Source organism: Ranitomeya variabilis, chromosome 3, assembly GCF_051348905.1.
Source record: "Ranitomeya variabilis isolate aRanVar5 chromosome 3, aRanVar5.hap1, whole genome shotgun sequence".
Lineage (NCBI taxonomy): Eukaryota > Metazoa > Chordata > Amphibia > Anura > Dendrobatidae > Ranitomeya > Ranitomeya variabilis.
The window spans coordinates 700,456,281-700,470,708 of NC_135234.1; the positions used below are offsets into that span (position 1 = coordinate 700,456,281).

General features: G+C 47.2%; 1 protein-coding gene across 1 annotated transcript in view; it reads right to left on the reverse strand.

The window, feature by feature from the left end:
* Positions 1 to 14,428, reverse strand: part of EXOSC8 (exosome component 8) — a 36,008-nt gene that overhangs the window by 15,782 nt on the left and 5,798 nt on the right. The window contains exons 4-7 of the mRNA XM_077298196.1: positions 6,423 to 6,496; positions 6,206 to 6,251; positions 3,764 to 3,869; positions 3,518 to 3,563 (exon numbers count right to left, since the gene is read on the reverse strand). Coding sequence (XP_077154311.1) covers positions 3,518 to 3,563; positions 3,764 to 3,869; positions 6,206 to 6,251; positions 6,423 to 6,496 — 272 coding nt within the window. The remainder of the gene's footprint in view (positions 1 to 3,517; positions 3,564 to 3,763; positions 3,870 to 6,205; positions 6,252 to 6,422; positions 6,497 to 14,428) is intronic.

A 14,428-nucleotide genomic window follows, 5' to 3' on the forward strand; every position in this document is an offset into this window, starting at 1 on the left:
GAAGGAGCGCCTTTTGACTTTTCAATGAAAAATTGACTGGAATTGAAATGGGACGCCATGTTGCGTTTCGAGAGCCCCTGATGTGCCTAAACATTGAAACACCCCACAAGTGACACCATTTTGGAAAGTAGACCCCTTAAGGAACTTATCTAGATGTGTGGTGAGCACTTTGACCAACCAAGTGCTTCACAGAAGTTTATAATGCAGAGCCGTAAAAATAAAACAAAAATATTTTTCCCACAAAAATTATTTTTTAGCCCCCAGTTTTGTATTTTCCCAAGGGTAACAGGAGAAATTGGACCCCAAAAGTTGTTGTCCAATTTGTCCTGAGTACGCCGATACCCCATATGTGGGGGGAACCACCGTTTGGGCGCATGGGAGAGCTCGGAAGGGAAGGAGCGCCGTTTGGAATGCAGATGGATTGGTCTGCAGGCGTCACATTGCATTTGCAGAGCCCCTGATGTAACTAAACAGTAGAAACCCCCCACAAGTGACCCCATATTGGAAACTAGACCCCTCAAGGAACTTATCTAGATGTGTTGTGAGAACTTTGAACCCCCAGGTGTTTCACTACAGTTTATACCGCAGAGCCGTGAAAATAAAAAAAAAATTTTTTTCCACAAAAGTTATTTTTTAGCCCCCAGTTTTGTATTTTCCCAAGGGTAACAGGAGAAATTGGACCCCAAATGTAGTTGTCCAATGTGTCCTGAGTACGCTGATACCCCATAGGTTGGGGTAAACCCCTGTTTGGGCACACGGGAGAGCTCGGAAGGGAAGGAGTGCCGTTTTACTTTTTCAACGCAGAATTGGCTGGAATTGAGATCGGATGCCATGTCGCGTTTGGAGAGCCCCTGATGAGCCTAAACAGTGGAAACTCCCCAATTATAATTGAAACCCTAATCCAAACACACCCCTAACCCTAACCACACCCCTATCCCTGACACACCCCTAGCCCTATTCACAACCGTAAATGTAATCCAAACCCTAACCCTAACTTTAGCCCCAACTCTAACCCTAGCCCTAACCCTAATGGGAAAATGGAAATAAATACATTTTTTAATTTTTCCCTAACGAAGGGGGTGATGAAGGGGGGTTTGATTTACTTTTATAGTGGGTTTTTAGCGGATTTTTATGATTGGCAGCCATCACACACTGAAAGACGCTTTTTATTGCAAAAAATAGTTTTTGCGTCTACACATTTTGAGAGCTATAATTTTTCCATATTTTGGTCCACAGAGTCATGTGAGGTCTTGTTTTTCGCGGGACGAGTTGACGTTTTTATTGGTAACATTTTCGGGCACGTGACATTTTTTGATCACTTTTTATTCCGATTTTTGTGAGGCAGAATGACCAAAAACCAGCTATTCATGAATTTCTTTTGGGGGGGCGTTTATACCGTTCCACGTTTGGTAAAATGGATAAAGCAGTTTTATTCTTCGGGTCAGTACGATTACAGCGATACCTCATTTATATCATTTTTTTATGTTTTGATGCTTTTATACGATAAAAACTATTTTATAGAAAAAATAATTATTTTTGCATCGCTTTATTCTGAGGACTAACTTTTTTATTTTTTTACTGATGATGCTGTATGGCGGCTTTTTTTTTTTGCGGGACAAGATGACGTTTTCAGCGGTACCATGGTTATTTATATCCGTCTTTTTGATCGCGTGTTATTCCACTTTTTGTTCGGCGGTATGATAATAAAGCGTTGTTTTTTGCCTTTTTTTTTTTTTTTAACGGTGTTCACTGAAGGGGTTAATTAGTGGAGCAGTTTTATAGGTCGGGACGTTACGGACGCGGTGATACTGAATATGTGTACTTTTATTGTTTTGGTTTTTTTTATTTAGATAAAGGAATGTATTTATTGGAACAATATATATATATATATATATATATATATATATATATATATATATATATATATATATATATATATATATATATATATATATATATATATATATATATATATATATATATATATTATTTATGATTTATTTTTATTTTTTTTTTACTGTTTTACTTTGCCCCAGGGGGGGGGACATCACAGTAAAGTGAAAGATCGCTGATCTGACACTTTGCTGTGCACGGTGTCAGATCAGCGATCTGACATGCACAGCAGGGAGGTTTCCCACCGCCTGCTCTGAGCAGGCGCTGTGAAGCCACCTCCCTGCAGGACCCGGATGCAGCCCCGCGGCCATTTTGGATCCGGGGACTGCAGGGAGGAGACGCTCGGTACAAGGTGAGCACATCGCCTTGTACCGATAGTCTCAGGGAAGCACGCAGGGAGCCCCCTCCCTGCGCGATGCTTCCCTATACCGCCGGAACACTGAGATCATGTTTGATCACAGTGTGCCGGGGGTTAATGTGCCGGGGGCGGTCCATGACCGCTCATGGCACATAGTGCCGGATGTCAGCTGCGATAGTCAGCTGACACCCGGCCGCGATCCCCCCGTGAGCGCGGCCTATCGCTCTGGACGTACTATTCCGTCCTTGGGAAGTAGGGCCCACCCCACATGGACGAATAGTACGTCCAATGACAGAAAGGGGTTAACAGCTGCGGGTGGACGGGTGCTCCACCTACCATGTTAACGGTTCACTGACAGCGGGATTTAACATGGGCTGTCAGGAACCGAGTCATTAATCCCACCCATCGCTGCCCATCATGTGATCACAGGGCGCCAATGGGTTGTCATGACAGATGGGGGTGTTTATGACCTCCGTGCCTGTCATTGTGAATCTCCTGTTAACACCGGCCCGTGACCGGCATTCATAGGAAATTAGGATTTCTACTTTGTATATCACGAGCTATCAGATGCAGCCTCAAGCCTCCTAAGGGGACTACTGAAGTCAGTAAAAAGTGTGGAGAAAAAAAAAAAATAATCAAAAACACCAGAATTACATTTTTTTAGCAGCAGCAACATTGCACTAAAATGCAATCAGAAGGAATCAAAACATTGTATCTACCCCCAAAAATGTATCAATAAAAACGTCAGCCTGGTGCGCAAAAAAATAAGCCCTCACCCAGCCTCAGATCCTGAAAAATTAAAACCGCTACAGGTCTAGGAAAGTGGCCAAATAAGCGGAATTTTTTTTTTTTTTCCCCCGTTTTCCAGTACACTATATTGTAAAAATCAATGGTGTAATTCAAAAGTACAACTCAACCCCCAAAAAAACAAGCCCTCATATAGATATATTGATCGGAAAAAAGTTATGGCTCTGGGAAGAAGAGTAGAAAAAAAACGAAAGCTCAAAAACAAACAAAAAAAAAATCGAAAGGTCATAAAGGGGTTAATACTTTTTCGAAACCAGATTTGTGAAAAGACTTATTTTTTACGTGACAAGATGTGGTTTTAACCCGTGTGTTCTCTGCTTTATGCAACACGGCTTCAGGAACATACAAGAAAAGCAAACTGACAAACGACGAGGACAAGATTGTTTTTTTGTTTTCTTTTACCCTTTATTTCAAGATTTTGTGTTGCATAAATCAATATAAAAAAAATAAAATCCATACCTTGCCACTTTCAATACACAGGTCTTCTTTCTGTATAATCTGTGAACTAAATATATAAATTGATGGTGAATTGTGGTTCATTTTACCCTTCTCACGGGTCTATGCGCCGTCTCCTGGACTCTTATCTTTCCCTACGCGGACTCCACAAGATATATATCTCCTCATATCTCCGCCATGTAGGTAAACCACAGATCTGCCACCACTTAATATGGTTCATTTCACCTTCTATTCTGAATTCAGTCTTACGTTTCGATGACATCTGCTATGAACTGACTGGCGACCTGTGCCTCCTCTCCTGGCGGTCCGGGGCGAAACCGTGAAGAACACAGTGGTGTGAGATCCACATTAGGTACTAAAAATAGAATTGTGTAAGTCTGAATAGAAGCTTCGCAATCATTAGGTCCAATGTACAATTGCTCTCATCTGATATTTCAATTAATAAGATTAGACCGGATGTTACTGGTTTGTTACTTGATTTGTAAATGACACCCGAATCCCGAAACACGATGGTTTCATTAAAAGCTATGAATGGAACTAATTGGTGATACTGTCACCTATTAAAACATGAAAGGATCATCAAAGGTTCATGAATATATGAAATTAATGAGCAGAATCAGGTAAGTGTGTCTAGGCTTTCAGGTCACACTGAAAACGATTCATACAAGTTTTTTGCCACTTTTGGTCCAGTAATGTGGTAGTAAGCAATGCCAAGTATAACCTGGTACGGATCATTATCTGCAACTTCTCATCAAAGTATAATGCCATGGAAAATATGGCACAGAATACACTTTAATAAGATAACGGTGTGCTAAAGGGAACCTGTCACCTGGAAAACGCCATTAACCTGCAGACATGGGGTTAATCTGCAGGTTAATACTGTTATTAACCGGCCCGGTGCCTGCACTTAGACCTACGTTGCCAAGAGGAAATGATCTGTATTCTTCCTGGTAGCATTCCAGTTTCAGTCACCGAGCTCCCGGTACTGACTGACAGCAGGATCAGCATTACAGCCGGCTGTCAGTCAGTGCCAGGAGCACAGATACAGTGGCTGAAATGAAACCGAAACGCTGCCGGTAGGAATACAGATTATTTCCTCCCGGCCACATGGGTCTAAGTGCAGGCCCAGGGCAGGTTAATAATAGTATTAACCTGCAGATTATCCCCATGTCTGCAGGTCAATGGAGTTTTTCAAGTGACAGATTCCATTTAACACACCGTTATCATATTAAAGTGTATTCTGTGCCATATTTTCAAAGGCATTATACTTTGATGAGAAGTTGCAGATACTGATCCATGTGTTGTGCATATAATGTGTTGTGTGTATACTGTTAAGCTGTCTGTGTGTTGTGAAAAATAATGTGTTTGTGTGTATATATTTTTAGTGTGAGGCAGTGACTCGTGTCACAAGTAGGGGTCGCTATGTGTTCTGCCCAGGTTGTGCATGGAGACGGATGTCCATAGCTGTGCATGGCAGTCACGGATTTCCGGTCCGGGTTTTTCATGTGGCTGAAAGCCATAGGTTTGTTAAAAACCCTGCAGTAAGGGGTATGGGTGTGTTAGGTGCAACATCAGTGTCAGTCTGGTGTGTGATGTTGTGCAGAGCGCTGGCTGTGTGTGTGTGAAGCAGCACAGGCCAGCGGAGCCAGCAGCTATGGCAGCTGAATAGCCTGGCACCCGCAGCGTATACAGCGAAGCAAGTCGTCCATGGTAACGGTCCTGGATGTGGACAGTTCTGTGTCCGGAGGTGGATGTCCTGTGCCCGTAAGAGGACTGGCATGTGTAACAATTGCAAACAGGTGGATATAGTGCCCGGCTGCTATCCGGAGGATATCCTGGGCTGTGTACGGATGTGAGTAAAGAGTCTGTGATACAGCAGTGCAGGACACCCATGGGAACTAGTCAGAGGAGGACTGGTGCGTTCAGTGCCTGCAATATGTGAAGCTGTATTTGGAGACTGTAATATGGCGTGTTTAAGGACTGCAATCTAAAAGCCATATGATGTGTAGTGCTATGAAATGGGCACTGAGACGAGATGCAACTGTGTATTGAACTTTGATGACATGTACAATAAAATGCTATGCACCTTTATGTGTGAAGTAACACATTAAAGAGACTTTTGGGTTTGAACTTTGTGGGTCACTGCCTCTTCACTGCGTACGGTGCTACAGCAGCATCACAGTGTATATGTATATACAGCTCTGGCAAAAATGAAGAGACCATCACATCAAAACCCTGTCATGGGCAGCCCAATCTCCAGACCTGAACCCCATTGAAAACCTCTGAAATGTAATCAAAAGGATGATGGATAGTCACAAGCCATCAAACAAAGAAGAACTGCTTACATTTTTGCGCCAGAAGCAGTGTGAAAGACTGGTGGAAAGCATGCCAAGATGCATGAAAGCTGTGAGTAAAAATCATGGTTATTCCACAAATTATTGATTTCTAAACTCTTCCTGAGTTAAAACATTAGTATTGTTGTTTCTAAATGATTATGAACTTGTTTTTTTTTTGATTATTTGAGGTCTGAGGCTTTTTTTATTTTTTTTATTTTGACCATTTCTCCTTTTCAGAACAAAAATACAAAATGTGTGTATGTATGTGTATATATACATATATATCGGTCCACATGGTCAATTTTCTACAAAAAACAATGGTCTAGAAGATATGACATTTTTTACTTTTACTGACCAATATATCCTTTATTGGGAGCATCTGTTGGGGGGCTGGTAAATTCCTAAAATGAAAAACAAATAATATCCAATGAGTTCACAAAGTTTATGAAGCGCTTAGGAAAATAACTTGCGAAGAGGAGCAGTGAGAATAATGCGGCAGATTACACATCCTGACAACTGGGGCAAGTCCCCGAGGAGGGAACACTCCCTTCTCCACACTTCCCAAGACTTACTGCTTTAATGCCGCATATTACTGTGCAGTTCCCAAGCTTCACCAGAGCTGATCCGTCTGCTGTGGTAATGGAGCCTGTAATAAGACAAAATACATCAGCCCAGGAATAAACCAGAAATTACACAGGACACAAAGTACTATCGCTGTAGTGACCACAGAGGCTTCATATAAATATTACAAATAAATGAGAGGGATGAATTCATGATCTACGGTGACAGATCCTGATCAACCATTTGGCTCCACCAATATCCAAGATAATGCTGGGAACTTATGGATTAAGCCTTCAAGTTCATGAAGTTGAAGCTCATGGTGGCATGAAAGGTTGCATGGTTTGTCCATAAATATTGCTTGGCTACATAGATGCCACCAGAAGATGAATACCTGGGACAGAACTACTACATAAGGAGTGCTAAAACTTATTGAAGGACGTATGTATATAGATTGTAATTTTTTTAAGGCAAGAGTCCCACGAAGGTTAGGTCAAACTTCACAAAACTGGCTTCTATGGCTGCCATTCAGACACCATCTGTATCAAATGTCAAAGCTCAAAGATATACGGTAAATGTTTGGAACCCAAGCTTAGACTGTCGAGTAATGGATTAATATATTATGGTCTAATTTTATCCTTTTGCAACAAGTTTGAACAAAGCCAATCCTTCAACATGTTCAACATTCAAGGACTGTAGAAAGTCCAGGCGACATTCATCACGTGTGGAGGACAGGCGATTCAGGCAGCTAAATAGGAGAAGGTTCCTTCCAGTTAGAGCAGTCAAGACTGTGGAATGTCCGACCACAAGAGGTAGCAATGGCAATCGGGGCTTCAAAAAGGGCTGGATGCCTTTCTCACAACAAATAGCATTGTGGGTTATAAATGACCTAGTGATAGAAAATGTAGAACTGGTGGCGAAAGATCCAATCTTTTTTCAGCCTTTGTAACTTACATATCAAACGATAGTTCTTAAAAGAATAAGACCGGTACTCGATTTTCACAGAACTTCCGCTGTACTTTTTATTGATATGAAGGCAGTTTCATATGAGGCTATATGGTTGGGCTCTACTCGAGCCTTTCTTTTATGTGAAAACAGCCAAAGCTCATTCAGAAGTCAGATTTTCTCATGTACGAGAAATGCAGACCACTTAATTGTGAACAGAGTGTGGTCCGAGTGTCATCATTTCTTCACGTACATGGAGCAAAAATAAAAATGTCTTCACCTTCTCTTTTCTGATGGCATCTATGTACAGTCCGATTTTCTCCCGGACCCATAAATTTCCTTGGCCCATTTTGATCTGACATTCGGATCAAAGTCAGATACGTCTCTGATTTTTTAAACAGAGCAGTTGATCGGAGAGAAAAAAAAAAGATCAGACATGTGCACAACCCCATAGATTATCATAGGTACAAGTGCTATCTGTGAAAAAGAGGGATTTTTGGTACTTACCGTAAAATCTCTTTCTTGGAGCCTTCATTGGGGGACACAGGACAACCATGGGTGTATGCTGCTGCTGCTGCTAGGAGGCTGACACTATGCAAAAAAGGAAAAGGCGTAGCTCCTCCCCGGCAGTATACACCCACCGACAGGCACCAAGCACCTCAGTTAGTGCAAAAAGCAGTAGGAGAAGCGACAGAACTCATAACAGTAAAAGTACCAACTCAACTAGGGTCTCCAGGCCCCAAACACGGTACCAGACCAAACCAGTAGGGAGGGTGCTGTGTCCCCCAATGAAGGCTCCAAGAAAGATTTTACGGTAAGTACCAAAAATCCCTCTTTCTTTATCGCTTCATTGGGGAACACAGGACAACCATGGGACGTCCAAAAGCAGTCCCGGAAAAGGGTGGGTAGAAAGGAAATGAGAAAAGGTGCGCCGCCTGCAGTACCTTCCTACCAAGACCTGCATCGGACGAGGCTTGGGTATGAACCCGATAGAACCTCGTAAACGTGTGCAAAGACAACCAGGTTGCGGCCTTGCAAACTTGTAAGGCGGAGGCCTGGTGGCGAACAGCCCAAGAAGCTCCGACAGCTCTGGTGGAGTGAGCTCGCACCCCCGGAGGAGGACGTGCCTCATGAACACGGTACGATTCTGAAATTGCCGAGCGAATCCAGCGCGAAATGGTGGATTTAGATGCTTGAAAGCCCTTCCGACGACCCTCAGAAACGACAAGGAGAGAATCGGATTGACGGAAAGGAGCAGTTCTAGAAAGATAGACCCGAATGGCCCTGACCACGTCAAGCTTGTGAAGGGACTTCTCCAAAGGATGAGCCGAAGAAGGGCAAAATGATGGAAGGACAATGTCTTCGTTGATGTGGAAAGCCGAGACCACCTTGGGAAGGAATTCGGGAACCGGTCGAAGAACGACCTTATCCTGATGAAGAATCAGGAAAGGGGAACGACATGACAGGGCTGCCAACTCGGAGACCCTCCTGATGGATGTAATGGCAATGAGGAAGGCGACCTTCCAAGAGAGAAGGGAAAAGGGCACATCATGAAGAGGCTCAAAGGGAGCAGCCTGAAGAGCGCCAAGGACCAGGTTAAGGTCCCAAGGTTCCAAGGGAGGACGGAAAGGAGGGGCGATATGAGCAACTCCCTGTAGAAAAGTCCGAACCTGGTGAATGGAGGAAAGGTCACTCTGGAAGAGAATCGACAGAGCAGACACTTGTCCCTTGAGTGTGCTGAGGGATAAGCCCGAATCGAGATCAGACTGGAGGAAACCGAGAAGATCCGGAAGAGAAAAGGACATTGGAAAAACTTCATTGGTTTCGCACCACCGAAAGAACGCTTTCCAGTACCTGTGGTAGATACGGGAAGAAGCCGGTTTTCTGGCTCTGATCATGGTCTGTATGACCTGGGAAGAGAGACCAGAGTTTTTCAAGACTGCAGCCTCAACGGCCATGCCATTAAACTCAGCGACTGAGAACTCTGGTGGTAGAGAGGTCCCTGCGAGAGGAGGTCTGGCCGATCCGGGAGTCTCCAAGGAGTGTCCGCGAGCCTGTTTACGAGCTCGGCGTACCACGGCCGCCTTGGCCAGTCCGGCGCTATCAGTATGACTGGAATCCCTTCCAACTTGATCTTCTTTACCACCCTTGGAATCAAGGGGAGGGGTGGGAACAGGTAGGGAAACTGAAACTGGGACCATGGAATTACCAGGGCGTCGTGGCCGACGGCAAGAGGATCCCGGGACCTGGCGACAAACTGAGGGACCTTGTGGTTCATCTGGGACGCCATAAGATCGACGTCTGGCGTACCCCAGCAGAGGCAAATTTGATTGAAGACTGCGGGGTGGAGAGACCACTCGCCCGCTGCTAGGCCCTGGCGACTGAGAAAGTCGGCTGCCCAGTTTTCGACCCCGGGGATATGAACGGCTGATATGGCCGGAACGTGGCGTTCCGCCCACCGAAGAATCTTTGCCACTTCTGCCATTACTTGGCCGCTGCGAGTCCCGCCCTGGTGGTTTAAGTACGCCACGGCCGTGGCGTTGTCCGACTGGATGCGGACGGGAAGATTCGACAGAAGAGACTGCCAGCGGATTAACGCAAGGAAGATTGCCCTGATCTCCAGAAGGTTGATGGGAAGGAGAGCTTCCTAGGTGGTCCATAGGCCCTGAGCCGTGTGTTGTCGGAAGACTGCTCCCCACCCGAGAAGGCTGGCACCGGTGGTGATGACCTGCCACTGAAGGGGAAGAAATGATCTTCCTCTCAGGAGAGAGGAGGACAGCGTCCACCAGGATAGGGACTGACGGACCTGGAGAGGAAGGTGGACGGGACAGTCCAGGGAGTCCAAGGACCTGTTCCAGTTGGATAGGAGGAATAGTTGGAGGGGCGGGTGTGAAACTGGGCGAAAGGAACAGCCTCCATGGAGGCCACCATCTTTCCCAGGACTCCCATGCAGAAGCGAAGTGACTGAGGGACTGGGCGTTTGAGAAGGCGGGCCGCCTTGAGGAGTACTGAGAACTTGTCTTCTGGGAGGAAGACCCGAGCTAAGTTCGTGCCCAGGAAGGACAGTCGTTGGGACTGAATCAGAGAGGACTTGGTCCGGTTTATAATTCAGCCGAGACGGGTCAGGGTGTCCAGGGAGACCTGGAGACTGTGGGCACAGTCTAGACGAGAGGACCCCTTGATCAACAGATCATCCAGGTAGGGGATAACAAGGATTCCCCTGGAACGAAGGAGGGCCATGACCGCCACCATGATTTTGGTGAAGACCCTGGGGGCAGACGCTAAACCGAAGGGGAGAGCCATGAACTGTTTGTGATTGTCCCCGACAGCAAACCGAAGGAATCTCTGATGCCGTACGCAGATGGGGACATGAAGGTACGCATCTTGGATGTCGAGCAGAGGAACTCCCTGGGTTCCATGGCGGCGATCACTGACCGCAGGGATTCCATTCTGAAGTGGCGAGGTCGGACGTGGCGGTTCAGAAGCTTCAAATGCAGGATAGGGCGAAGAGACCCGTCCTTCTTTGGGACTACAAAAAGGTTCGAGTAGAACCCGGAAAAACGTTCTTCGGAAGGAACGGGAACTACGACTCCGGCGGGGACCAGAGACGTTACGGCTTGAAGCCGGGTAAATGGGACGGTTGCTTTGGGGGGCGAGAGAGAAAGAAGCGATTTTCTGGGAGGGTAGAAAATTGGATCTTGTACCCGGAGGTGATAATCTCTCTGACCCAGGCGTCGCTGATCGCTGACAGCCAGGTGTCTTTGAAGAGAAGAAGCCTGCCTCCCACCCTGGAAAGACTCCCAGGTGGGGGCGACCCGTCACTTGGGACGGTATCTGTTGGAACGAGGTCCGGAAGACCTAGGAGGTGGAGCCCTGGATCTCCACATGGGAGCTGGCTTGTAAGAGGGTTTTCTACGTTCACCCGTGGTAGCGGGTCGCTCTTGTTGTAAAGAGGAATCTGAGGCTGCAAAAGGATGAAAGGGGCGAAATGTTCGAGGACCCTTTGGGTTAAAGAAGCGTTTTGGCTTGGACTGGGGGAGAGAGGTACTCTTGCCCCCAGTCGCGTCTGAGATAATTTGATCCAGATGAGCGCCAAAAAGCCTGGAACCTTGAAACGCCAAGTTGGTGAGAGACTTTTTGGAAGTAGCATCTGCATTCCATGCTTTGAGCCAAAGAATGCGGCGAATAGCGACAATGTTGCTGCTTGCCCTGGCTGAACATGCTGCTGCATCTAAGGAGGCAGTGAGAAGGTATTTCCCTGCGTGGTTAATCTGGTCTGCGAGGTCAGCCAGCTCGGTAGGGCAGGCCGAAGCCAAAATGCCCCGGCAGAGAATCTTGGCCCAGGCAGATATGGCCTTAGCCACCCAGGTGGAAGCAAAGCTGGGGCAGAGGGAAGCACCCGTTGCCTCAAAAGCTGATTTGGCCAGCGCCTCAATTTGTCTGTCCGATGCGTCCTTAAGCGACGCGCCGTCCGGTAAGGAGAGAACAGTCTTGGAGGAAAGACTGGAGATTGGTGGATCGACCTTTGGAGATTCAGCCCACTTGGAGAGAAGATCAGCGCTAAAGGGATAGAGCACGTCCAGATGTTTTCTACCCGAAAAACGTTTTTCAGGATGTTCCCAGTGTTTAGACAGGGTAGACTCAAACTCCTCATAGGTAGGAAAGGAGCGAGAGGGACGCTTCACCCGCTTAAAGGAGACAGAGGAATCCTGGGGGGAAACCTCGTCTTGTTTTAGTTTGAGGGTTAGCGATATAGCCGAAATAAGACTATCTACGACAGCCTGCATGCTAGAAGCCTGGTCTGAATCGGAGTCAGAACCGGACTGGGAATCCACATCAGACCCAAGGTCCTCCTCCGAAGAGGGGAATTGGGAGGAGAGCAGCTTGAGCGCTGCGGAGGGACCTGGAGAACCAGACGAAGAGCCAGAGTCCTCTTTCTAGAGCGGCTGGCAGATTTGTCTCCCTGTGGTTCAGGGTCAGGTGCGGCCGACTCGCCATGGAAGACGGTCGGAGCGCTGGTGGCTGAAGCAGGCGGTGGAAGACGTTCAAGCACCTGGACCAGGGACTGAGATACCTTAGTCAAATCAGAGACCGACTGCGAGATAGCAACGGCCCACTCAGGGGGAGGGGGAGCACCCCCATCCCGAGAGTCAGACGCTTCCTGCGGGGCAGACATGGCAGGAGGACTGCAGGACTGGCAGAGAGGCGACGATTGGCCTACAGACCACTTTATCTTACAACGAGCACAGGCGTAGTGAGTTATGGTAGGTTTGGTAAGGAAGGCTACAGAAGAGTTGGACATAAGGATATTCTGCAGCACTATACTACAGAAAAGACTAAAGGGCCTACAGTGGTATGGATAATACCAGGGAGGGGCCAATATAGCGTCGCAATCCTACCGCACCGCAGAGCAGAGTTGTCCGTGTCCCCCAACACACGATGTCTCCTGTGCACGGAGCTGCTGAAGCAGGAAGTGCCAGCGGAGAAGAAGGGGCGGTGCTGTACTGAGAGGAATAAGCCAAGGCTCCTGATAGGGCAGCACCGAAAGGGAAGGGTGTGCCCGGGATGTAAAAGCCCCTCTGAGTGGAGGAGGAAAAGAGCGCCGAAAAAGCGCGCCCGAGGAGGGGTCGTGGCCGGCCGCAGCGGTGAAAGTGAAAGTAAAAGTAAAAAATGACCGTGACTGTGTGAAAGCACTGTACATTTAGACAGGGAAAAATATAGTTCTTACCGAAAACGGTATTTCTCTGAGCCCATGACGGCACCACGGAGAGAGGGGATCCGCCCACCAAGGACAGGAAACCTACAGTTGTACCGCATCAGTTGTTTACTAGAGAACGATGGGAGACTATGGAACAGCTTATTAGTTTCAACATTACTTTATATTAACTTAATTGAGATACCGCGTGGCCTATCATAAAATAAACTATCAAAAAATAAACTATGGCACTATATTAACGTGCACACCCATAAGTGAAGGGAGGGGATGTACGGGTGCCGTCATGGGCTCAGAGAAATACCGTTATCGGTAAGAACTATATTTTTCTCTGTCGCCCATGACGGCACCACGGAGAGATTTGAATAGATTGTACATTCAGGGAGGGACCACCGCCTCTAGAACCCTTTTACCGAAGGCAAGGTCCGAAGAGGAGATAAGGTCCAATCTATAGTGCCTATAGAATGTGGAAGGTGATGACCAAGTAGCAGCTCTACATATCTGGTCTACAGAAGCTCCGGCCTTCTCCGCCCAAGAGGCTGCTACTGCTCTTGTTGAGTGAGCCTTGACGTCCCCTGGAGTGGACAGTCCATTTGCCGAGTATGACAGGCTGATAGCGTCCGAGATCCATCTCGCTAGTGTGGCTTTGGAGGCTTTTTTCCCCTTTCGGGGACCCTGGAAACACACAAACAGAGAAGCATCCTCCCTACTCTCCCTGGTGGCTTCTAAGTATTGCAGGAGGCATCTTCTGACATCTAATGTATGTAATATTTGTTCCTCCCTATTTTTAGGGTGGGGACAGAAGGAGGGGAGAGATATCTCTTGAGATATGTGAAATCTGGAAGCCACTTTCGGGAGGTATGCTGGGTCTATTTTTAAAATGACCCTATCCTCTAAGAACTGAGTGTAAGGGGGGTTAGCTGAAAGCGCCTGTATGTCACTAACCCTGCGGGCGGATGTGAGGGCGACCAGCAGGGAGGTTTTGAGACCACGTCGATCTTCTTTCTGGTAAGTCCGTAGGTCTCCCATCAAGGACAGGAAACCAACTAATGCAGGAGAGTGGTACCGCCTTTTTATCTGTAGGTTTCCTGTCCTTGGTGGGCGGATCCCCTCTCTCCGTGGTGCCGTCATGGGCGACAGAGAAATACTGCTGCGGGGGAGCGGCTGCTGAAGCGCTGGTACCTGCATGTTCCGGTTCCACAGGTAGAGGGAGAGAGGATCGACCAGGGGCCCAATGAGAGAGGGGTCGCTGGAAACAGAATCCTTCGTCCAGAAGACGGCCTCGACCCCAAAACAAGGGGGAGGGTCACCGCTGGTGACCACCGTCTTCCTCTCAGCCCTCTCCTAGGACAGGGGTGAGGG